Source organism: Coregonus lavaretus, assembly GCF_964263955.1.
Source record: "Coregonus lavaretus genome assembly, chromosome: 24".
NCBI lineage: Eukaryota > Metazoa > Chordata > Actinopteri > Salmoniformes > Salmonidae > Coregonus > Coregonus lavaretus.
In genome coordinates this window covers 38,458,351-38,484,744 of record NC_140011.1, presented here as the reverse complement: position 1 = coordinate 38,484,744, position 26,394 = coordinate 38,458,351, and the positions used below count along the sequence as shown (strand labels likewise).

General features: G+C 42.7%; 1 protein-coding gene across 1 annotated transcript; it reads left to right on the top strand.

The window, feature by feature from the left end:
- Positions 1 to 609: 609 nt before the first annotated feature.
- LOC311099672 (mitogen-activated protein kinase kinase kinase kinase 2-like) lies at positions 610 to 26,258 on the top strand. The gene is made up of 32 exons (XM_084140392.1): positions 610 to 711; positions 2,502 to 2,559; positions 3,086 to 3,176; positions 3,865 to 3,929; positions 9,045 to 9,100; positions 12,143 to 12,190; positions 12,419 to 12,461; positions 12,558 to 12,630; positions 12,720 to 12,851; positions 13,044 to 13,106; positions 13,225 to 13,306; positions 13,463 to 13,573; positions 13,734 to 13,812; positions 14,474 to 14,532; positions 14,645 to 14,691; positions 14,791 to 14,829; positions 17,774 to 17,807; positions 17,899 to 18,148; positions 18,320 to 18,426; positions 18,525 to 18,566; positions 20,656 to 20,740; positions 20,834 to 20,913; positions 21,005 to 21,065; positions 21,165 to 21,288; positions 21,921 to 21,979; positions 22,077 to 22,180; positions 23,901 to 24,075; positions 24,218 to 24,286; positions 24,584 to 24,670; positions 24,913 to 24,983; positions 25,099 to 25,154; positions 25,271 to 26,258. Exons 1-32 carry the CDS (start codon positions 619 to 621, stop codon positions 25,356 to 25,358), a joined length of 2,631 nt encoding a protein of 876 aa, XP_083996518.1. The 5' UTR covers positions 610 to 618; the 3' UTR covers positions 25,359 to 26,258.
- Positions 26,259 to 26,394: the final 136 nt, after the last annotated feature.

Here is a 26,394-nt window from a genome sequence, read left to right as displayed (position 1 = left end):
CAATCAACCAATCAATCAATCACCTCATCAAGCACCTCAAGAACCCAATGGTCTCTCCCAAGTATATATCCCCAGGGTTTACTACCTACCCCCTTGTGTGTGTGTGAGAGAGAGTGATAGTGAGAGTAGGAGTGAGAGTAAGAGTGAGAGTGAGAGAGGGAGAGGGAGAGGGAGAGGGAGAGGGAGAGAGAGAGAGAGAGAGAGAGAGAGAGAGAGAGTGACAGAGTGAGTGAGTGAGTGAGTGAGTGAGTGAGAGAGAGAGGGGGGGGACTATTATTACAAATATGTTTTTCTGAAATAGAAAGAAAAAATATAATATAAACAAAACAATAACCGAAATGGTGACCAATTACTATTTTTTGACAGGGCTTTGTGTCACTGAAAAACCCAGAATGCAGATTCTGTTCTTCATTCAGCAGCAACAACAATGCCTTATTATTTACAAAAATGTCATGGCACTGGTAGGCTGCCGTTCTCTGAGCATCACAAGGCTGTATAGCTGCCATTTTTATTTCAGCTTTTGCTTCTGATGGTTTGTTGCAGAGGAAGTGCAGACATCTGGATAGGAATCATATAATTAGTGGCTAGAAAGCACTAGTCGAGACATACAGTGCTGCGATGGATGCAATTGGTGTTTCCTACTCGAACCCGTTGGAGGACTACGAGATGATTCAACGAATCGGTAGTGGTACATACGGAGACGTATTTAAGGTAGGCCTATTTGAAATAAGCCATGCTCTGATATTTTGCATATTATTCAGTCCTTTAGTGAAAATGATGTCTCCTTCGTAGGCTACTGTATTTGCATCCAACCCCCGAATTATAAGATTGTTTTGCATATGACTGTATTGGTATACCTGAGCAGACGCACCTGTTTGAATACATTGTTTTTAATATCCATAGTCTGTTTTAATAGCTCTAGTCTGTTCTATGTTGACGGTTGCAGTCAACGTTTAAAAACAGAATGTGATGGTTTTATTAATCATATAATGTTGCCAGAGAAGTGATATTTCACCATCGTTAGTGTCATCAATCTATGCATGGAGGCAGGCTGCATGGTCTCTCTCCATAACTGTATTGAATGTTTGGTTGTCATGTGCACAGAGTTTAACATCAGAATGGCTGATGTCAAAACAAGGCTCAGGGAAATGCTGAAAAAGCTTTTTCTCTAGGTCTACGCGGTCTTGTGTTGAAAAAGGTCCAGCACACCAAATAAAGTTGTCAGATTATGAAATGCACTCCACTGTTAAACCTTACAGTATGGTACAGAAAAAAATAATGGTTTAGTTTGTGGTTAGCTGAGATGGTGCCTAGAAGGCAGCAGTTGATAACAGGAAACCGAAAATGGGTTGAGAAAGGAAGAAGTGTCAAAACTGTGAGAAAGTCATTGTACACACCTATGCCAGTACCCTGACCTAAAGCATGATATTTGGAATGGCCAGCAAATATAGTATTTTCACTGCAGCTTCACTGTCATAGCACATGACACCCAAGAAACCCTTGTAAAGTATTGGAGAGATTTCTGTAATTAATTTACTTTTTCTCATTGAAAACATTTAATGAGTAGATCATTATGAAAGAAGGGAAGGGTTGGTTGCCTAGGTCCTGTTTGGTAAGTGATCTTGATCAGATATTTGCAATAATAGCCTCATTTTGTCCATGAGGTAAAAGTTCTGCTGCAATATGATACATTACTCTTACATGCCTTTCATCTCCGGAAGTCTTTTACTACAGAAACAAAACAGGAAGTGAGTACGCTCCGTAACAGATGTCTTTTTTCAAGGGTAGCAGTTCTTCTATCGGTGACTGACACGAGCCTCATAGTTCCCGCGTGGCCGTTCGCTGATTTGCTTGGTAACAGAAGCATTGTGTCTGTATGATCTGTAGACCAGTGGAAGCTGCAGAGGGGAGGACGGCTCGTAATAATGTCTGGAACGGCGCTGATGGAATGGCATCAAACACATAGAAACCATGCGTTTGATACCATTCCATAGATTCCACTCCAGCCATTACCACGAGCCCGTCCTCCCCAATATTAAGGTGCCACCAACCTCCTGCGCTGTAGCCATACAGTGAGGGTGTTCTTTCCCTTATCACCAATGCTTTCTCAGGGGAAGAGAAAGTGTGAGCACAAGTCCCACAAATAGGATAATATATCTGGAACTCCTTTCAACTGGTGATGATGGTCCCCTGTAGCTCAGTTGGTAGAGCATGGCGCTTGCAACGCAAGGGTTCGTTTCCCACGGGGGGCCAGTATGAAAATGTATGCACTCACTAACTGTAAGTCGCTCTGGATAAGAGCGTCTGCTAAATGACAAAAATGTAAAAAATGTGATGTGTGGTAGGCTACTATTTGTTTTTCCCATTGCAGAACTGCGAAGCTGTGATACCTCAAAGGTCATGTCACTACATATAAAGTTCACAGTAAGAAGTGAAATCACAATGTCATATGATCAGGAAAAAAAATCACTAACTTTTTTGCACTCTTGTCTTCTCCATAGGCACGAAACATCAAGACATCCGTGATCTCTGCAATCAAAGTTGTAAAACTAGATCCTGGTAGGATATTTATCCCAAAGTGTGATTGTGTTTTTATCTTAAAGGCCCAGTTCAGTCAACGTGATTCTCCTGTGTTTAATATACATTTCCACACTATGAGTTTGGAATAATAGTGTGAAATTGTGAAAATAATGATAATGCCCTTTTATAGAGTTGTTTGAAAAGACTGCCTGAAATTTCAGCATGTGACGTCACCAGGCGATAAATTAGTTAATAGACCAATAAGAAAGAGAGCTCCAAACCTATCTGCCAATAACAGCTAGTTTTCAGTTTTCCCCTCCCCACTCAGACCACTCCCAGACAGTCCTAGCTAAATTCTTGCTTGAGAAATTGCTCTTTGCTAAGAAGCGATTTTTGGTTATTTTTGACAATTTTCATTGAAAACAACCACAGTAAGGTACTTAATTGTTACCCAGAAATGATTTGATATTGAGATAAAAATGGCTGCATTGGACCTTTAATCACATTGTGTTGCAGAAGTGATATTCCAGAATTTGAATTTGTCTTTGCTCATCTCTCTCTTCAGGTGATGACATCTTATCTATCCAGCAGGAGATTACCATGATTAAAGAATGCACTCACAAGAACATTGTAGCCTATTTCGGCAGCTACCTCAGGTTTGGTCTGCAATTAAACATTACGTTGAAACTTGATATGAAATGCAATGAGGTATTTCTTTAACAGTTGTGGGAAAAGTACCCAATTGTCATATTTGAGTAAAAGTAAAGGTACTGTACCTTAATAGAAAATGACTCAATTAAAAGTGAAAGTCACCCAGTAAAATACTACTTGAGTAAAAGTCTAAAAGTATTTGGTTTTAAATATACTTAAGTATCAAAAGTAAATGTAATTGCAAAAATATATTTAAGTATCAAAAGTAAAAGTATAAATCATTTCAAATTCCCTACATTAATCAAACCAGACGGCACAATTTTATTTATTTATTATTATTTATCGATAGCCAGGGGCACACTCAAACACTCCGACATAATTTACAAACAAAGCATTTGTGTTTAGTGAGTCCGCCAAATCAGAGGCAGTAGGGATGACCAGGGTTGTTCTCTTTATAAGTGTGTGAATTGCACCATTTTCCTGTCCTGTACTTTTGGGTGTCAGTAAAAAGTGTATGGAGTAAAAAGTACATTATTATCTTTAGGAATGTAGTGAAGTAAAAGTTGTCAAAAAATAGAAATAGTAAAGTAAAGTACAGATACCCCCAAAAACGACTTAAGTAGTTCTTTTAAGTATTTTTACTTAAGTACTTTACACCACTGTCCTTTAACGGTATGCCTCTTCCTTTGGTAGAAATAACAAGCTGTGGATCTGCATGGAGTACTGTGGAGGAGGTTCCCTGCAGGACATTTATCATGGTAGTTGGAGAACCAATGTATTCATTTTTCAAATTGTATGTAAATACATGGCTCTGGTGTATATGAATGGCATCGTCCAGTGTTCAAGTAAAGATTCAACCAGGAAAATATATTTAAAAATATATATTTTATATATACAGTACCAGTCAAAAGTTTGGACACACCTACTCATTCAAGGGTTTTTTCTTTATTTTTATTATTTTCTACATTGTAGAATAATAGTGAAGACATCAAAACTATGAAATAACACATATGGAATCATGTAGTAACCAAAAAAGTGTTAAACAAATCAAAATGTATTTTATATTTGAGATTCTTCAAAGTAGCCACCCTTTGCCTTGATGACAGCTTTCCACACTCTTGGCATTTAAATAAAATCAAATTTCAAATAAAATCTAATTTTATTTGTCACATACACGTGTTTAGCAGATGTTGTTGCGGGTGTAGCGAAATGCTTGTGCTTCTAGCTTCGACAGTGCAGTAATATCTAACAAGTAATATCTAACAATTTCACAACATATACCCACAAATCTAGTAAGGAATGGAATTTGAGAATATACATTGGGGAAAAAAAAGTATTTAGTCAGCCACCAATTGTGCAAGTTCTCCCACTTAAAAAGATGAGAGAGGCCTATAATTTTCATCATAGGTACACGTCAACTATGACAGACAAATTGAGAAAAACATTTCCAGAAAATCACATTGTAGGATTTTTAATGAATTTATTTGCAAATTATATGGTGGAAAATAAGTATTTGGTCACCTACAAACAAGCAAGATTTCTGGCTCTCACAGACCTGTAACTTCTTCTTTAAGAGGCTCCTCTGTCCTCCACTCGTTACCTGTATTAATGGCACCTGTTTGAACTTGTTATCAGTATAAAAGACACCTGTCCACAACCTCAAACAGTCACACTCCAAACTCCACTATGGCCAAGACCAAAGAGCTGTCAAAGGACACCAGAAACAAAATTGTAGACCCGCACCAGGCTGGCAAGACTGAATCTGCAATAGGTAAGCAGCTTGGTTTGAAGAAATCAACTGTGGGAGCAATTATTAGGAAATGGAAGACATACAAGACCCCTGATAATCTCCCTCGATCTGGGGCTCCACGCAAGATCTCACCCCGTGGGGTCAAAATGATCACAAGAACGGTGAGCAAAAATCCCAGAACCACACGGGGGGACCTAGTGAATGACCTGCAGAGAGCTGGGACCAAAGTAACAAAGCCTACCATCAGTAACACACTACGCCGCCAGGGACTCAAATCCTGCAGTGCCAGACGTGTCCCCCTGCTTAAGCCAGTACATGTCCAGGCCCTTCTGAAGTTTGCTAGAGTGCATTTACATGATCCAGAAGAGGATTGGGAGAATGTCATATGGTCAAATGAAACCAAAATATAACTTTTTGGTAAAAACTCAACTCGTCGTGTTTGGAGGACAAAGAATGCTGAGTTGCTTCCAAAGAACACCATACCTACTGTGAAGCATGGGGGTGGAAACATCATGCTTTGGGGCTGTTTTTCTGCAAAGGGACCAGGACGACTGATCCGTGTAAAGGAAAGAATGAATGGGGCCATGTATCGTTTGATTTTGAGTGAAAACCTCCTTCCATCAGCAAGGGCATTGAAGATGAAACGTGGCTGGGTCTTTCAGCATGACAATGATCCCAAACACACTGCCCGGGCAACGAAGGAGTGGCTTCGTAAGAAGCATTTCAAGGTCCTGGAGTGGCCTAGCCAGTCTCCAGATCTCAACCCCATAGAAAATCTTGGGAGGGAGTTGAAAGTCCTTGTTGCCCAGTGACAGCCCCAAAACATCACTGCTCTAGAGGAGATCTGCATGGAGGAATGGGCCAAAATACCAGCAACAGTGTGTGAAAACCTTGTGAAGACTTACAGAAAACATTTGACCTGTGTCATTGCCAACAAAGGGTATATAACAAAGTATTGAGAAACTTTTGTTATTGACCAAATACTTATTTTCCACCATAATTTGCAAATAAATTCATAAAAAATCCTACAATGTGATTTTCTGTATTTTTTTACCTCATTTTGTCTGTCATAGTTGACGTGTACCTATGATGAAAATTACAGGCCTCTCTCATCTTTTTAAGTGGGAGAACTTGCACAATTGGTGGCTGACTAAATACTTTTTCCCCCCACTGTATACATATATGGACAAGCAATGACAGAGCGGCATGGACTAAGATATTATAGAATAGAATGCAGTATATACTGTACATATGAGATGAGTAGTGCAAGATATGTAAACATTATTAAAGGGACTAGTGTTCCATTTCTTAACGTGGCCAGTGATTTCAATAGGCAGCAGCAGCCTCTAATGCGCTAGTGATGGCTATTTAACAGTTTGATGGCCTTGAGATAGAAGCTGTTTTTCATTCTCTCGGTCCCAGCTTTGATGCACCTGTACTGACCTCCCCTTCTGGATGATAGCGGGGTGAACAGGCAGTGGCTCGGGTGGTTGATGTCCTTGATGATCTTTTTGGCCTTCCTGTGACATCGGGTGCTGTAGGTGTCTTGGAGGGCGGGTAGTTTGCCCCCGGTAATGCGTTCGGCAGACCGCACCACCCTCTGGAGAGCCCTGCGGTTGCGGGTGGTGCAGTTGCCGTACCAGGTGGTGATACAGCCTGACAGGATGCTCTCAATTGTGCATCTGTAAAAGTTTGTGAGGGATTTAGGTGCCAAGCCAAATTTCTTCAGCCTCCTGAGGTTGAAGAGGCTCTGTTGCGCCTTCTTCACCACACTGTCTGCGTGGGTGGACCATTTCAGTTTGTCAGTGATGTGTACGCCAAGGAACTTGAAGCTTTCCACCTTCTCCACTGCGGTCCCGTTGATGTGGATAGGGGGGTGCACCCTCTGCTGTTTCCTGAAGTCCACGATCATCTCCTTTGTTTTGTTGACGTTGAGTGAGAGGTTATTTTCCTGGCACCACACTCCCAGAGCCCTCACCTCCTCCCTGTAGGCGGTCTCGTCATTGTTGGTAATCAAGTCTACTACTGTTGTGTCATCTGCAAACTTAATGATTGAGTTGGAGGCGTGCTTGGCCATGCAGTCATGGGTGAACAGGGAGTACAGGAGGGGGCTGAGCACGCACCCTTGTGGGGCCCCAGTGTTGAGGATCAGCGAAGTGGAGATGTTGTTTCCTACCTTCACCACCTGGGGGCAGCCCGTCAGGAAGTCCAGGACCCAGTTGCACAGGGCAGGGTTCAGACCCAGGGCCTCGAGCTTAATGATGAGCTTGGATGGTACTATGGTGTTGAATACTGAGCTATAGTCAATGAACAGCATTCTTACATAGGTATTCCTCTTGTCCAGATGGGATAGAGCAGTGTGCAGTGTGATGGCGATTGCATCGTCTGTGGATCTATTGGGGCGGTAAGCAAATTTAAGTGGGTCTAGGGTGACAGCTTCATGAGTAGTGCTTGAAGGAGTTCCCACATATGCTGAGCACTTGTTGGCTGCTTTTCCTTCACTCTGCGCTCCAACTCATCCCAAACCATCTCAATTGGGTTGAGGTCGGGTGATTGTGGAGGCCAGGTCATCTGATGCAGCACTCCATCACTCTCCTTGGTCAAATAGCCCTTACACAGCCTGGAGGTGTGTTTTGGGTCATTGTCCTGTTGAAAAACAAATGATAGTCCCACTAAGCGCAAACCAGATGGGATGGCGTATCGCGGCAGAATGCTGTGGTAGCCATGCTGGTTAAGTGTGCCTTGAATTCTAAATAAATCACTGACAGTGTCACCAGAAAAGCACCATCACACCTCCTCCTCCGTGCTTCACGGTGGGAACCACACATGTGGAGATCATCCGTTCACCTACTCTGCATCTCACAAAGACACGGCGGTTGGAACCAAAAATCTCAAATTTGGATCAAAGGACAGATTTACACCGGTCTAATGTCCATTGCTCGTGTTTCTTGGCCCAAGCAAGTCTTTTCTTCTTATTGGTGTCCTTTAGTAGTAGTTTCTTTGCAGCAATTCGACCATGAAGGCCTGATTCACGCAGTCTCCAATGAACAGTTGATGTTGAGATGTGGCTGTTACCTGAACTCTGTGAAGCATTTATTTGGGCTGCAATCTAAGGTGCAGTTAACTCTAATGAACTTATCCTCTGCAGCAGAGGTAACTCTGGCTCTTCCTTTCCTGTGACGGTCCTCATGAGAGCCAGTTTCATCATAGTGCTTGATGGTTTTTGCGACTGCACTTGAAGAAACTTTAAAAGGTCTTGAATTTTTCCAGATTGACTGACCTTCATGTCTTAAAGTAATGATGTACTGTCATTTCTCTTTGCTTATTTGAGCTGTTCTTGCCATAATATTGACTTGGTCTTTTACCAAATAGGGCTATCTTCTGTATACCACCCCTACCTTGTCACAACACAACTGATTGGCTCAAACGCATTAAGAAGGAAAGAAATTCCACAAATTAACCGTGTAGCTCAGTTGGTAGAGCATGGCGCTTGCAATGCCAGGGTTGTGGGTTCGATTCCCACGGGGGGCCAGTATGAAAAAAACACACACAAAAAAAAAAATGCACTCACTAACTGTAAGTCGCTCTGGATAAGAGCGTCTGCTAAATGACTAAAATGTAAACAAGGCATAGCTGTTAATTGAAATGTATTCCAGGTGATTACCTCATGAAGCTGGTTGAGAAAATGTCAAGTGTGCAAAGCTGTCATCAAGGCGAAGGGTGGCTACTTTGAAGAATCTCAAATATAAAATACATTTTGATTTGTTTAACACTTTTTTGGTTACTACATGATTCCATATGTGTTATTTCATAGTTTTGATGTCTTCACTATTATTCTACAATGTAGAAAATAGTAAAAATAAAGAAAAACCCTTGAATGAGTAGGTGTGTCCAGACTTTTGACTGGTACTGTATATACTTACAAAACAAATATGGGGGATTGGAAATGATGCAGACAATTACATTGATGGAATCCATAATCAATCCGCAATATTAAAGCTGATCTACACCCTAAAGAAATATATTTAAAAATAAAATAAGATTCAACCAGTTACTACTGTGTATCTCATATTCATTTTTTAAAATGATGGCCCTGACATACTTCATTTTTATGTTTCCATAGTTACTGGCCCCCTGAATGAGAGGCAGATTGCATATGTTTGCAGGGAAACACTACAGGTAAGCATGAAATGATATGCAGCTTTATTCATTGGCTGAGGCGTTCAACCATTTTATATTGTGAAACTTTCCATTTGGATGTAACATTATTTACATTGTAAATTCATAAAGATAATGCTTGACTGTTACCCTGAGAGACAGTGCCACACTCGAAAAAATAAAAGGTGCAAGTTGGAACCAAATAAGGTTTTTGAGAGCAATGCTATAGGCAGGGGTATTCAACTCTTACCCAACGAGGTCCGGAGCCTGCTGGTTTTCTGTTGATAATTAATTGCACCCACCTGGTGTCCCAGGACTAAAAGTCCCTGATTAGAAGGGAACAGTGGAAAAAAAGCAGTGGAACTGCCTTCGAGGTCCAGAGTTGAGTTTGAGGGCCATAGGGTAACCATTTTAGGGTTTCAGAGGAACCATAAATGAAGATCCATAAAAAAATCATAACCAGACATGTTTCGGCCCTCCAGGACTGGAATTGAATAGCCCTGCTGTAAGGTTTTAAGCCTTATTTTTATATTTCCCAGGGTGCCTTTTGAATGACTTTTAGAGTTACCAGTACCACCCATGACTGTGTTTGATAGTGACAGAGACATGGTTGTTGCATTCATTCATTTACAGTCCTGTGGCCTTCACCAAGTGACAATACAATACATATTTCATAAGGCCTTCTTTTAAGGGTCTAGTTTTACCATAATACAGTCGTGGTCAAATGTTTTGAGAATGACACAAGTATTGGTCTTCACAAAGTTTGCTGCTTCAGTGTTATAAGATATTTTTGTCAGATGTTACTATGGTATACTGAAGTATAATTACAAGCATTCCATAAGTGTCAAATGCTTTTATTGACAATTACATTAAGTTTATGCAAAGAGTCAATATTTGCAGTGTTGACCCTTCTTTTTCAAGACCTCTGCAATCCGCCCTGGCATGCTGTCAATTAACTTCTGGGCCACATCCTGACTGATGGCAGCCCATTCTTGCATAATCAATGCTTGGAGTTTGTCAGAATTTGTGGGTTTTTGTTTGTCCACCCGCCTCTTGAGGATCGACCACAAGTTCTCAATGGGATTAAGGTCTGGGGAGTTTCCTGGCCATGGACCCAAAATGTCGATGTTTTGTTCCCCAAGCCACTTAGTTATCACTTTTGCCTTATGGCAAGGTGCTCCATCATGCTGCAAAAGGCATTGGTCATCACCAAACTGTTCTTGGATGGTTGGGAGAAGTTGCTCTCGGAGGATGTGTTGGTACCATTCTTTATTCATGGCTGTGTTCGTAGGCAAAATTGTGAGTGAGCCCACTCCCTTGGCTGAGAAGCAACCCCACACATGAATGGTCTCAGGATGCTTTACTGTTGGCATGACACAGGACTGATGGTAGCGCTCACCTTGTCTTCTCCGGACAAGGTGTTTTCCAGATGCCCCAAACAATCGGAAAGGGGATTCATCAGAGAAAATGACTTTACCCCAGTCCTCAGCAGTCCAATCCCTGTACCTTTTGCAGAATATCAGTCTGTCCCTGATGTTCTTCCTGGAGAGAAGTGGCTTCTTTGCTGCCCTTCTTGACACTAGGCCATCCTCCAAAAGTCTTCGCCTCACTGTGCGTGCAGATGCACTCACACCTGCCTGCTGCCATTCCTGAAAAAGCTCTGCACTGGTGGTGCCCTGATCACGCACCTGAATCAACTTTAGGAGACGGTCCTGGTGCTTGCTGGACTTTCTTGGGCGCCCTGACACCTTCTTCACAACAATTGAACCTCTCTACTTGAAGTTCTTGATGATCCGATAAATGGTTGATTTAGGTGTAATCTTACTAGCAGCAATATCCTTGCCTGTGAAGCCCTTTTTGTGCAAAGCAATGATGACGGAACATGTTTCCTTGCAGGTAACCATGGTTAACCATGGTTAACAGAGGAAGAACAATGATTTCCTTTTAAATCTTCCAGTCTGTTATTCTAACTCAATCAGTATGACAGAGTGATCTCCAGCCTTGTCCTTGTCAACACTCTCACCTGTGTTAACGAGAGAATCACTGACATGATGGCAGCTGGTCCTTTTGTGGCAGGGCTGAAATGCAGTGAAAATGTTTTTTGGGGATTAAGTTCATTTTCATGGCAAAGAGGGACTTTGCAATTAATTGCAATTCATCTGATCACTCTTCATGACATTCTGGAGTATATGCAAATTGCAATCATCAAAACTGAGGCAGCAGACTTTGTGAAAATTAGTATTTGTGTAATTCTCAAAACTTTTGACCACGACTGTACAGTGGCCTGAAACTCATTGTTTACAGGCCACATCAGGCCTCTTAAATTGCATTATGCTGGCTTGCAAAGTGATGTGTAATTCCTATTGGAATCCAGCCAGATTGGGGATATCCAACATTTTGAATTTTTTTATTCACAAGCAACCTGCATTCAGAATGACTGCCAGGGTGTGGAAGATTAAGGTATGAGACTACCTTAAACATCTTAACTGGAACAACCATTTCAGTAACTGGTGCAATAAGTCCAAGTAACAGATTGGAATAGTTTAGAAAAATGTATGTTATTTATATTTCAGTAGCATGAGATTAAATTAATCAATCAATGTGCATGGAAAAACATAGATATTGAAACAAACAATTCTAAAAACCAAACTGCAATAGAGCATGCTGGGAAATATAATGATGATGGGCGTGGTTTTGGTTCAACTCTGGTTATTAACACCAACACTGAGGTTATTTTACACCACTGAGTGGTACTTTAACTCTTTACAGTGTTAATTAAACTTATGAATCAACACTAGAAATGTTGCACTGAAAAATCAACATTAGTTAACACTACCCAATTTGCTGTGTGCTATGAAAGGGACACATCTGCAGGCTTCCATATATTTGAAGAACCTTTTAGAATTCGAATGAACCGTAGATGCCACGTCAAGAATCCCCAACTTAAATCAAAGGTTCTTTATCGGGCAAGAGTTTTCCAAGGAACCCGAAGAGCTGATGAAGAACCATTTAAGAACGTTCATTTTTTTCAGTGCATTGTTATTGGGTTTTCTGTGTTTGCAGGGACTGCATCACTTACATGAGACTGGAAAAATGCACAGAGACATAAAGGTAATGTATAGAATCCTGTTGGATATAAAACATGTTAACAATTCACTCTACCCCTCATTTGATTTGAATCATTTTGGTCTGGCACGTTTGAACTACTCCTTCATACTTACTGAAATGTAATATGTAAGTGTAGATGTCTGTCTGTGTGTGTGTATTTGGAGCTGTGGATGGTCCTCACGGGAGAGCGTGAGATGGTGCACTCATTGTGTCACTGTGGGTTCTTCACAGGGAGCCAACATTCTTCTGACAGAGCGAGGAGATGTTAAACTGGGTCAGTGACTGTCCACCACCCTCACACTGTCACTCACTCTCACACATCCTAAAATACTTTTTCTCCACTTCTCTCATTACATATTTCTTTCCCCAGCGGATTTTGGCGTTGCAGCTGAGATCAACGCCTCAGTTGCCAAAAGGAAGTCATTCATAGGCACGCCTTACTGGTGAGTGATCTAAGTCCATCCATGGTACCGAAACGAGGCCCATGATCATGGTTTACCATAGTTATCCACGGGCAGCTTTGCTCTTCTAGGATGGCACCCGAGGTGGCAGCAGTGGAGAGGAAAGGCGGGTACAACCAGCTATGTGACATCTGGGCAGTGGGTATCACCGCTATCGAGCTGGCAGAGCTTCAGCCTCCCATGTTTGACCTGCACCCCATGAGGTGAGGGCACAGTTGCTGGGATGTCACCTCTCATGTATTATCATTATACAGATTCTGTAATAACAGTGGTGTTAAGTTAAATCTAGTTTCATGTATCCAGTCACATTAACAGATCAGATTTTGATCATGATCACTGCATCATGTTTCATCAACAGGTTAATAAGTACATTACCTTTTGTTATTTTCTTCTAGGGCCTTGATGATGATGTCAAAGAGCAGCTTCCAGCCTCCCAAACTAAAGGACAAGACCAAATGGTAGAAGTTACTTTACAATTTAAAAGTAATATGAACTACAGACCTGAAAGTATATACTGTATGTTACAGTGAGTGTCCAGGAGCCTATGTGGCAATAACCAGAGGTCTATCTGTTTAGGTCTGCTGACTTTCACACCTTTGTGAAAATATCCCTCACCAAGAACCCTCGCAAAAGGCCCACTGCAGAGAAACTGTCACAGGTACTATCTCAAAGAGTTCCATCCTTTTGAGGAGAGCAAGAAGATAGCATCAATGTTACTAAAAAAAACTGTTGAATTCATGTCCCTAGTGAAGAAACTGTTCTATAGTCCTTCGGGTGAGACACACTCCCCACATGACCTAGGTTTTCTCCTCAGCACCCCTTTGTGAGTCAGCTGCTGACCAGGACCCTGGCCATCGAACTGCTGGACATGGCCAGCAACCCTGTTCTGCAAACCACACACACTATGGACGAGAGTGATCTTGATGTGAGCTCCTCCCCTCCCCTATCCTCTCCTCACCTCACCTTTCCTTTCCTAAAATGTGTGCTTGGGCACAACAATCTATGATGTGGATTACTATACTACTAAGATGAATATGTCACTAATGCTCTGTATGTGCTGTGTATGTTGTTGTGTGGGTTTGCAGACATGCAGTGCATTCCCTGATAAGATCCAATCCTTAGCGAAACACCTGCCGGTCCAAAGGACTCATTCTGAGGAGCAGTGTGAGTAACTACAGATGTAGGATCTTAATTTGATCACCATGTTGCAGGAGAACATTCCTGCAATGCAGGAAATGTAAAACATGTAGTGTATGAGGGTTAAAAAGGCTTCTGAAGTTTGTAATTTGCGCATAGAAATGTCAGACTTGATCTTCCCTTACGAAAAATGTATCAACCTCTACAAAAATGTCCATTAATTATATTCCACATAATAACTAACATATCCAGTTGCTGCAGGATTGTTTTCCTGATGTAGCAAACTGGCTCAAATTAAGATACGGCATCTGTATAGCCTCTCAGATCCTTGCCCTCTAAGCACAGCTCCTCAAGGACTCTGGAGTTACTGATGAGCCATTGTTATGGCCAATGTAGCGTTACATTACAGCATGCGGGGGCAAGCAGCCAAGGTCAGGAGGACACAAGGGGATAGTCACTGGCACCAAGACTAAGCATCCATTCACATAAAATGAAAGAAAATGAAAGAGAGTAGTGTGAGAACAAGTGTGTGTTTTTGTTTACCGGTATCTCATATCATTGTCATAACAAAAAATATATGATTACGATGATAATGATGATTATCTACTACAGAGTATTTAATATTTTAAAGGTGTTATTCTGGATCATAATTGTATATGTGCTGATTATTTGACTGGGTGTTTTCCAGTTGGTCTGCTCAAATTTGGCCCTCCCATGAGGAAGGAGACCGAGCGCTCTCCGGACCTGGTGAGGATCATCTGTGTCTAACCGCTATGTTTTACAAACAGCATGTTGAACATAGAAAAACAATCTGTTTATTTGTCAAGTTGTCAGTACATCAACATATTTTCCCCAACAGGGATCGTATGACGAATGGAGCATTACAGGAGATGAGAACAACTCCCCGTAAGCTATTATTTCTCAAACCTCCTATGTGACGTCAGCTGTAATAAATCACTAATGAAAGCAACAATAACTGAATCTACTCTACATTTTGAGGTGCAGAAGTCTACTGGAGTGTGTTGAGGAAGCATTACTTGAAAGGTGAGGCTAAAATACTTCCCATATACATCTCTTTATAGCACTTACCTACCTACTGTATTGTGTCTGTAAGGCAAAACACCCTTACCTACCTACTGTATTGTGTCTGTAAGGCAAAACACCCTTACCTACCTACTGTATTATGTCTGTAAGGCAAAACACCCTTACCTACCTACTGTATTGTGTCTGTAAGGCAAAACACCCTTACCTACCTACTGTATTATGTCTGTAAGGCAAAACACCCTTACCTACCTACTGTATTGTGTCTGTAAGGCAAAACACCCTTACCTACCTACTGTATTGTGTCTGTAAGGTAAAACACCCTTACCTACCTACTGTATTGTGTCTGTAAGGTAAAACACCCTTACCTACCTACTGTATTATGTCTGTAAGGTAAAACACCCTTACCTACCTACTGTATTATGTCTGTAAGGCAAAACACCCTTACCTACCTACTGTATTGTGTCTGTAAGGCAAAACACCCTTACCTACCTACTGTATTGTGTCTGTAAGGTAAAACACCCTTACCTACCTACTGTATTGTGTCTGTAAGGTAAAACACCCTTACCTACCTACTGTATTATGTCTGTAAGGCAAAACACCCTTACCTACCTACTGTATTGTGTCTGTAAGGCAAAACACCCTTACCTACCTACTCTATTGTGTCTGTAAGGCAAAACACCCTTACCTACCTACTGTATTGTGTCTGTAAGGCAAAACACCCTTACCTACCTACTGTATTGTGTCTGTAAGGCAAAACACCCTTACCTACCTACTGTATTGTGTCTGTAAGGCAAAACACCCTTACCTACCTACTGTATTGTGTCTGTAAGGCAAAACACCCTTACCTACCTACTGTATTATGTCTGTAAGGTAAAACACCCTTACCTACCTACTGTATTGTGTCTGTAAGGCAAAACACCCTTACCTACCTACTGTATTATGTCTGTAAGGCAAAACACCCTTACCTACCTACTGTATTGTGTCTGTAAGGCAAAACACCCTTACCTATCTACTGTATTGTGTCTGTAAGGCAAAACACCCTTACCTACCTACTGTATTGTGTCTGTAAGGTAAAACACCCTTACCTACCTACTGTATTGTGTCTGTAAGGCAAAACACCCTTACCTACCTACTGTATTATGTCTGTAAGGTAAAACACCCTTACCTACCTACTGTATTATGTCTGTAAGGTAAAACACCCTTACCTACCTACTGTATTGTGTCTGTAAGGCAAAACACCCTTACCTACCTACTGTATTATGTCTGTAAGGCAAAACACCCTTATCTACCTACAGTCGTGGTCAAAGGTTTTGAGAATGACACAAGTATTGGTCTCCACAAAGTTTGCTGCTTCAGTGTTCTTAGATCTTTATGTCAGTAGTTACTATGGTACACTGAAGTATAATTACAAGCATTCCATAAGTGTCAAAGGCTTTCATTGACAATGACATTCAGTTTATGCAAAGAGTCAATATTTGCAGTATTGACCCTTCTTTTTCAAGACCTCTGCAATCCGCCCTGGCATGCTGTCAATTAACTTCTGGGCCAAATCCTGACTGATGGCAGCCCATTCTTGCATAATCAATGCAGAAGTTGTGGGTTTTTGTTTGTCACCCGCCTCTTAAGGATCGACCACAAGTGCTCAATGGGATTAAGGTCTGGGGAGTTTCCTGGCCATGGACCCAAAATTTCGATGTTTTGTTCCCCGAGCCACTTAGTTATCACTTTTGCCTTATGGCAAGGTGCTCCATCATGCTGGAAAAGGCATTGGTCGTCACCAAATTGTTCTTGGATGGTTGGGAGATGTTGCTCTCTGAGGATGTGTTTGTACCATTCTTTATTCATGGCTGTGTTCTTAGGCAAAATTGTGTGAGCCCACTCCCTTGGCTGAGAAGCAACACCACACATGAATGGTCTCAGGATGCTTAACTGTTGGCATGACACAGGACTGATGGTAGCGCTCACCTCAGGTGTTTTCCGGACAAGGTGTTTTCCGGATGGCCCAAACAATCGGAAAGGGGATTCATCAGAGAAAATGACTCTACCCCAGTCCTCAGCAGTCCAATCCCTGTACCTTTTGCAGAATATCAGTCTGTCCCTGATGTTTTTCCTGGAGAGAAGTGGCTTCTTTGCTGCCCTTCTTGACACCAGGCCATCCTCCAAAAGTATTCGCCTCACTGTGCATGCAGATACACTCACACCTGAGTCCGATCCCGCAGCTGAATCAACTTTAGGAGACGGTCCTGGCGCTTGCTGGACTTTCTTGGGCGCCCTGACACCTTCTTCACAACAATTGAACCTCTTACTAGCAGCAATATCCTTGCCTTGTGAAGCCCTTTTTGTGCAAAGCAATGATGACGGCACGTGTTTCCTTGCAGGTAACCATGGTTGACAGAGGAAGAACAATGATTTCAAGCACCACCCTCCTTTTAAAGCTTCCAGTCTGTTATTCTGACTCAATCAGCATGACAGAGTGATCTCCAGCCTTGTCGTCGTCAACACTCTCACCTGTGTTAACGAGACAATCACTGACATGATGGCAGCTGGTCCTTTTGTGGCAGGGCTGAAATGCATTGGAAAGGTTTTTTAGGATTAAGTTCATTTTCATGGCAAAGAGGGACTTTGCAATTAATTGCAATTCATCTGATCACTCTTCATGACATTCTGGAGTATATACAAATTGCCATCATCAACACAGAGGCAGCAGACTTTGTGGAGACCAATACTTGTGTCATTCTCAAAACTTTTGACCATGACTGTACTGTATTCTATTCCTAATGTATTATATTTTGCAAAAAGGAACAAAATATAATTTCCATTACAAACAAACATACCAAGTAAGCTGAATGCAAGGGAATTTAAAACAATACTGCACATCCACACAACTAGACATGTTTCATTCCCATAACATAGTATATTTGTGTCTGTTTGATATTCTTTGCAGGAGGTTAACCATAAAGAGAGCGCCCTCTGCTGAGGTGAGAGAGTACTACAGACTATCATCAGCCTCTCAGGCACTCAACACTGTTTCTTTGGAACCACACAAGTGTCTGTGTTCATCTGTTGCAGCACTCTCCTGAAGATGAGGATATGGATAAATGTGGCACAGTGAAGAGGAGTGGGGTCCTCAGCCCTGCCCCAAGGCATACCATCCCCCCATCCACTGCCTCTACTCCTCCCGTAGAATCTACTGTCAACTGTGACTCAACCCCTCCGACTGTCACACCTCCATTCACAGACCCCACCCTGGCTGAACCCTCTCTCTTCAACTCTACCATCTTTTCTGACCTCTCATTTTCCTCCTACTGCTCGTCTGAAGGTACAGCACCACACACAACACATCCAGGAAAACTGAAACAATCTATGACGTCATCGCGTAACAAGTAGTGGAATCAACTGCTTTTCATGTATACTATCTGCATGACCAAAAGTCTCACACCCATTATCCTGAGAAGCTATGCTGCACTGATGGGTCTGTGTGTTCCTGCAGAGGGCAGTGAGCCAGAAGGACGGAGGCTGGGAGAGACGCCCTGCATGGCCCAGGGGCCCCCACTGTCTCCAGAATGGAGCACGCTCAGGAGGAAAACTGAGGACTCGGTGAGTCACCATCAACAAGTTACTGACAGCACTCTTAAATGCATATTTTGTACACACGATGACAGATTATTCTATCGTGGAATTTTTGTCTTCTTCAGAGAGGTGATTGCCATGGACTTCCACCCACGCCCAAAGTGCATGTAAGTCAAGATGTCTGGATATATAGCCACCAAAAATAAAAGAATGTATCGTTTTAATGTCACGTGCACAAGTACAGTGAAATGCCTTTCTTGCAAACTCAAAACCCAACAATGCAATAATCATAACAATTTAATACTAGGAAAAAAAAAACACGAGAAATAAGAAGAACACAATAAGTAAGTAAGTAAGTAAGCATTCTATATACAGGGTCAGTTCCAATACCATATTTACAATGTGCACGGATACGGGAGTGATGGGGTAAGGGGTAAGGGGACTAGGTAACAGGATATAAGATAAACAGAGTAGCAGCAGCTTGTATGTGAGTGGGTGTGTGTAGAGTCCGTATAAATGTATGTGCATATTATGTGTGAGTGAGAAGATGATGGAGTGAGTGTGTATGTAAGGCCCTGTGAGTGTGCATAGAGACAGTGCAAAAATAAAAGGTAAATAAAGATACAAGGTTAACTCAGATAGTCCGTGTAGCTATTTAGTTAGCTATTTATCAGTCGTATTGCTTGGGGATAGAAGCTGTTCAAGAGCCTGTTGGTGCCAGACTTGATGCACCGGTACCGCTTGCCGTGTGGAAGCAGAGAGAATAGTCTATGGCTTGGGTGGTTGGGATCTTTAATGATTTTCCTGGCCTTCCTACCTGATATAGACGTCCTGGATGGCAGAGAGCTCGGCCCCAGTGATGTACTGGGCTGTCTGCACCACCCTCTGTAGCACCATGCGATCGAGGGCGGTGCTGTTGCCATACCAAGCAGTGATGCAGCCGGTCAAGATGCTCTCAATGGTACAGCTGCAGAACTTTTTGAGGATTTGAGGGCCCATGCCAAACGTTTTTCAACCTCCTGAAGGGGAAGAGGCGCTGTTGCGCATGTTAGGACCATTTTAAGTCTTCAGTGATTTGGAACTTGAAGCTCTCAACCTGCTCCACTGCAGCCCCGTCGATGTGGATGGGGGGCCTTCTCGCCCCCCCCATTTCCTGTAGTCCACGATCAGCTCCTTGGTCTTCCTGACGTTGAGGGAGAGGTTGTGGTTCTGGCACCACACTGCCAGGTCACTGACCTCCTCCCTGTAGGCTGACTCATCGTCGCCGGTGATCAGGCCTACCACCGTCGTGTCGTCAGCAAACTTGATGATGGTGTTGGAGTAGTGCGTGGCCACACAGTCGTGGGTGAACAGGGAGTACAGGAGGGGACTAAGCACACACCCCTGTGGGGCCCCTTGTTGATGGTCAGCGTGGCGGAGGTGATTGTGCCTACCCTCACCACCTGGGGTCGGCCCGTCAGGAAGTCCAGGATCCAGTTGCAGAGGGAGGTGTTCAGACCCAGAGTCCTAAGCTTGGTGACGAGCTTGGAGGGGACAATGGTGTTGAACGCTGAGCTGTAGTCAATGAACAGCATTCTCACCTAGGTATTCCTTTCATCTAGGTGGGTGAGGGCAGTGTGGAGAGCAATTGAGATTGCATCTATGGATCTGTTGGGGCGGTATGCAAATTGGATTGGGTCTAGGGTGTCTGGGATGGTGGAGTTAATGTGTGCCATAACCAGCCTCTCAAAGCACTTCATGATTACAGAAGTGAGTGCTACAGGGCGGTAGTCATTGCGGCATGAAGCCTTACAGTTCTTGGGGACAGGAATGATGGTGGTCATCTTAAAACATGTGGGGATTACAGACTGGGACAAGGAGAGGTTGAAAAGGACAGTGAATACGCCTGCCAGCTGGTCTGCGCATGCTCTGAGAACGCGCCCTGGAATACCGTCGGGCCCCACGGCCTTGCGGGTGTTGACCTGATTAAAGACTTTTCTCTGGGTCGGTGACGGCCCTCACACCCGGCACGATGTTGTTGTCAAAGCGTGCATAAAATGCATTGAGTTCGTCTGGTAGAGAGGTATCATTGGGCAGATCACGGTTGGGTTTTCCTTTGTAATTCGTACTGTATCCGCTGCCACATGCGGCGTGTGTCGGAGCCTGTGTAATATGATTCCACCTTATTCCTATATTGTCCTTTTGCTCGTTTGATGACTCTGCGGAGGTCAGTGCGGGACTGAAATTATGCATATTGACCCACACAATCTTTTCCAGATGGGGGCCTGTTTTTCCAAGGTGTTTAATGGCTGTCCATTGAAGATTCACTGTGCTGTCACATGGGTCCTGCCAAAGACTAAAGGTACGCACAGGTTATAAAGACTAACAAGAGGTAAATAGAGCTTCTGTCAAACCAGTCAGATCTCAGGAAGAATGTCTGACTGTCCTCCCTCAGATCAACACCTCATCCTGGGGACAGAGGAGGGCATCTACACCCTGAACCTCAACGAGCTCCATGAGGACACCATGGAGAAGGTAGCTACCATCAATTGTACAATTATTATTATTTTTAAACACAATAAAGCTCTACCCATCAGTTGTTCTTATGATTATTATTGTTTTTCAGTTATTACCCCAGAGGTGCAGCTGGCTGTATGTCATGAACAACGTGCTAATGTCTATCTCGGGTAGGGCCCTCAGTGTCCCCACAACACCAACAATTACAACACACCCTAATACTTATGCTCTATCTAGATGTGTGTGTTGACTGTCTTTGTGCTCCGTAGGAAAATCATCCCAGCTGTGCTCCCAGAGGCTGACCACCCTGTTTGACCAGCGTAGACACCTGCAGAAGAGGCAGGGCCACCTGTACATCAACACCCACCGCCTCACTGAGAGGATCAACTCAAGGTAGGGACACCCCACCCCTTGTCAGAGGGGGGCTGTAGTGAAAATACCAATGATTTATATATACACTAGATGACTATGATGGCTGTGTTGAAGCCATGGTGACTCAATCTTGGCATTCCACCATCATTCACAAAAATATTTTTGGAAGCTATAGAAATTCATTTCTTAATGTCTAAATTTGTTTTTGCCACATTTATTATATTACAGACACCTTAATGCATACCTTTAAATTATATTATGTGAGCTAAACATAAAAATAGAAAATGAAAAAATATATAAAAACATTTTCCTTGGTGTAATTGTTTTTAGATTACTAATGTAACTGTCCCCACTACATCAAGAAAATACTAAATACATGTAATTTGGACCTTGAAACATTTTAATTGAAATACTGTATAATTTCAGTAATTCCTATGGAGGTCTGCTCCTACTGGGGAGTGATAATATGGCGAACCAGTGGCTTCAAAGCCTCTCAATGGCCAATACATAGCATCAGCAATCCAGGGTTTATATACATCATTGGAAAATACCCAAGCACTGTTGCTTTTCACTGATACTAACATGAGAGGAAGGGAAATTATCCTTGAAATTGTACCAAAAAAAATGTCATGTTAATGTGTTCTCTGTTTTAGAAAGTTTTCTGTGTCTGGGAAGATACCAGACACCAAAGGCTGTCGACGCTGCAGTGTTGGTAGGAAACATGTTATTTTAGTCTAAAATGGAGGTGTACTGTACAGTCTTTATGACTAAGACGACATCTCTCTCTCCCTCCTGCCTTAACTTCTCAGTGCATAACCCGTACACTGACAGTACATTTCTGTGTGCTGTTGTACCAACTGGCCTAGTCCTACTGCTGTGGTATGAGCCTCTTCAGAAGTTCATGCAACTCAAGGTGTGTGATCCCAATGCAATGTTAGCATTGCTTTTTAAAATATATATACAGTGCCTTCGGAAAGTATTCAGACCCCTTGACTTTTTCCACATTTTGTTACGTTACAGCCTTATTCTAAAATGGATTAAATCGTTTTTTCCCCCTCATCAATCTACACACAATACCCCATAATGACAAAGCAAAAACAGGTTTTTAGAAATGTATGCTAAAAAAAAACTACAACAAACTGATATCACATTTACACAAGTATTCAGACCCTTTACTCAGTACTTTGTTGAAGCACCTTTGGCAGCAATTACTGCCTTGAGTGTTCTTGGGTATGATGGTACAAGTTTGGCACACCTGTATTTGGGGAATTTCTCCCATTCTTCTCTGCAGATCCTCTCAAGCTCTGTCAGGTTGGATGGGGAGCGTTGCGCACAGCTATTTTCAGGTCTCTCTCCATGTTCGATCGGGTTCAAGTCCGGGCTCTGGCTGGGCCACTCAAGGACATTCAGAGACTTGTCCCGAAGCCACTACTGCATTGTCTTGGCTGTGTGCTTAGGGTCGTTGTCCTGTTGGAAGGTGAACCCTCGCCCCAGTCTGAGGTCCTGAGTGCTCTGGAGCAGGTTTTCATCAAGGATCTCTCTGTACTTTGCTCCGTTCATCTTTGCCTCGATCCTGACTAGTCTCCCAGTCCCTGCAGCTGAAAAACATCCCCACAGCATGATGCTGCCACCACCATGCTTCACCGTTGGGATGGTGCTAGGTTTCCTCCAGACGTGACGCTTGGCATTCAGGCCAAAGAGTTCAATCTTGGTTTCATCAGACCAGAGAATCTTGTTTCTCATGGTCTGAGAGTCCTTTAGGTGCCTTTTGGCAAACTCGAAGCGGGCTGTCATGTGCCTTTTACTCAGGAGTGATGTCCTTCTGGCCACTCTACCATAAAGGCCTGATTGGTGGAATGTTGCAGAGATGGTTGTCCTTCTGGAAGGTTCTCCCATCTCCACAGAGGAACTCTGGAGCTCTGTCAGAGTAACCACCGGGTTCTTGGTCACCTCCCTGAACAAGGCCCTTCTCCCCCGATTGCTCAGTTTGGCCGGGCGGCCAGCACTAGGAAGAGTCTTGGGGGTTCCAGACTTCTTCCATTTAAGAACGATGGAGGCCACTGTGTTCTTGGGGAACTTCAATCCTGCAGAAATGTTTTGGTACCCTTCCCTAGATCTGTGCCTCGACACAATCCTGTCTCGGAGCTCTACGGACAATTCCTTCTACCTCATGGCTTGGTTTTTGCTCTGACATGCCCTGTCAACTGTGGGACCTTATATAGACAGGCGTGTGCCTTTCCAAATCATGTCCAATCAATTGAATTTACCACAGGTGGACTCCAATCAAGTTGTAGAAACATCTTAAGAATGATCAATGGAAACAGGATGCACCTGAGCTCAATTTCGAGTCTAATAACAAAGGGTCTGAATACTTATGTAAATAAGATATTTCTGTTTCTATATTTAATAAATGTGCAAAACTTTCTACAAATCTGTTTTCGCTTTGTCATTATGGGGTATTGTGTGTAGATTGCTGAGGATTTTTATTTATTTAATCAATTTTAGAAAAGGCTGTAACGTAACAAAATGTGGAAAAAGTCAAGGGGTCTGAATACTTTCCGAAGGCACTGTATATAGAAAAGCATCGCATAGCATTCCGACAATGTCTGTTCCGCTCTCTCCTTCCCCTCTAGTACATAGCTATCAGTCTCCCAGAAACCCTCCCCATCTTTGAGCTGCTTGTCCTGGAGACAGATGAGCTGCCACAGGTGTGTGTGGGTGTGAGCAGGCTACAGGCCCCTGTCAAGACCTGTGAGCAGGTCCACTTTGACATCATCCACCTGAATGACACACCAAGAGCCCAGTCAGGTACTGTAGATGGAATTGATGTTATTATTAGTATGATAATCACCCTCCATCACTAACTGGATCTTTAATCCAGTTTTAATCTAGACAAAGATCAGCAGAGTGTACAAGCTGTGATGCTATTGTTTATGTGACGTTTTCACAGATAGTCGATCTCTGAAGGTGATGCAGGTCACCCAGCTGGACAGAGACACAGTTCTGATCGCTCTGGAGAGTGAGTTCATTATTTTTTTTCCAATAGTCTTCTTTCAGTATAATTTGGTCAAGACCTTTGACTCTGCTTTCAGTATCATTTGGTCAGGAACATTGACTCTGCTTTCAGTATCATTTGGTCTGGAACATTGACTCTGCTTTCAGTATCATTTGGTCAGGAACATTGACTCTGCTTTCAGTATCATTTGGTCAGGAACATTGGATGTGCTAGTGTTCTGTTCAGAGCGCTAAAGACCCTTGAATGAAGGAAAAAAAGCAAAGAGTGAATTGTGACCGTTTTTCCATTGTACCTTTGCAGATACTGTGAACATTGTGAACCTGGACGGCAGCCCAAGCAAAGGGATGACCTCAAAGTTGACCTTTGACTTTTCCATTGAGACTCTTGGTAAGGGAATGTGTTCTGCATTCTAATCATTTAGCTTGGTGTCTTTGGATTGGAGCAGTGGAGGCTGCTGAGGGGAGGACAGCTCATAATAATGGCTGGAATGGAGTCAATGGAATGGTATCAAACATGTGGTTTCCATGTGGTTGATACCATTCCATTGACTCCATTCCAGCCATTACTATGAGACGTCCTCCCCTCAGCAGTCTCAACTGGATTGGAGGTGACTAAATTGTTCTTTGCAGTATGTTTGCAGGACAGTGTTCTGGCCTTCTGGAAGCATGGTCTTAAAGGTAGAAGCTTACATGGTGATGAGGTAATGCAGAACACGTTTTTCATGCCAGGCCAGCTTTTCAGTATTGTCAGACTGTATTGTCAACTCTCCTATTGACAATAAAATGACGTTGTGACACCTGTGACATTTTTCATAGGTTACACAAGAGATCACGGATGAAAGTCGAATATTCAGAGTCTTGGGAACCTCAAGGCATGTCTCTTAATTATAGGAGTTTGATTGCAATTCGATAACAAAACATTTATGTCAAATCATTGAAGCAAAATAAAAAGATGTGTTGCACATTAACGTATGCTTTCATTCCTCAGGGACATTATCTTGCAGAGTACTCCCACGGACAATCCATCAGCCTTAAGCAACTTGTACATCCTGACAGGTCATGAGAGTAGCTACTGAGGAAATCAGAGAATGGAGGACATTCTGTCTCAAGGAAGTACACAGCAGTCTCCTGCTACTCCTAAAAAGACAAGCGCAAAGTCAATAAGGATGGAACAAGGAGCAAAACTGCTTACAATGGCGAGTTGTTTGCAGAAGAGACACTGCAGGAACTGTCTGAGCTGTGATTGGAGCGGGGTCTCCTCAGTCTCTCTTCACATCCATGTGCCAAATGGACCTGTGAATATCGGTGGTTCTTAACATTGCCAGTGGTCTAGGCTACATAAAGATCTGGGCAAGGATTTAAAACCACACTTGTGTGCATTCATCAGACTGGTTGTGACTGGGATAAAAAAAAATGTATACTGAATCTCAAGACTGTCTGAGTCTGCAGTAACCCAATACCAGTCTGGACAATACTTTCCCATATGGCTGCTGTGTCAGTACTGAAGGCAAGTAAAGTACAGGACCCAGTGTCCATGGTGTGAGGTGGAACGCAATGGTATCATGCAGTAGCAGCTCTGTGTGTAGGCTACCTGAGAAGAAGTTATATGCAGTGAAAAACATTTATTCACCATGGGGTCATGCACAGGAGGCTGCTGTGGGGAGAACGGCTCATAATAATGTCCAGAACGGAGCCAATGGAATGGCATCAAACACCTGGAAACCATGTTTGAATGATTTGATACCATTCCACTAACTCGCTCCAGTCATTAACACAAGCCTGTTTTCCCACCAACCTCCTGTGGCTAATAGAGATTTAAATATGGAAAACATTATAACAGAGACAGCAATTGTTTTTTCAGTGTTTTAATTAACAGTATCAAATGTCAACAATATGTGATTTATAGAGGGCTATTAGATTGTTTTGTGCTGTGATGCTGGCTGCTCTACTCAAAATAATAAATCTGACCAGATGGATATTTGGTTCCCTGTCAAGATCTGAATTACAAACTAAATCATTCATATTCATGTTTCTTATTTTTTGTCAGTTTTGTCCATATATGTCTATAAATATACAGTCAATTGTTTTGTCCAGTAGAAACAGAAGTTGCAG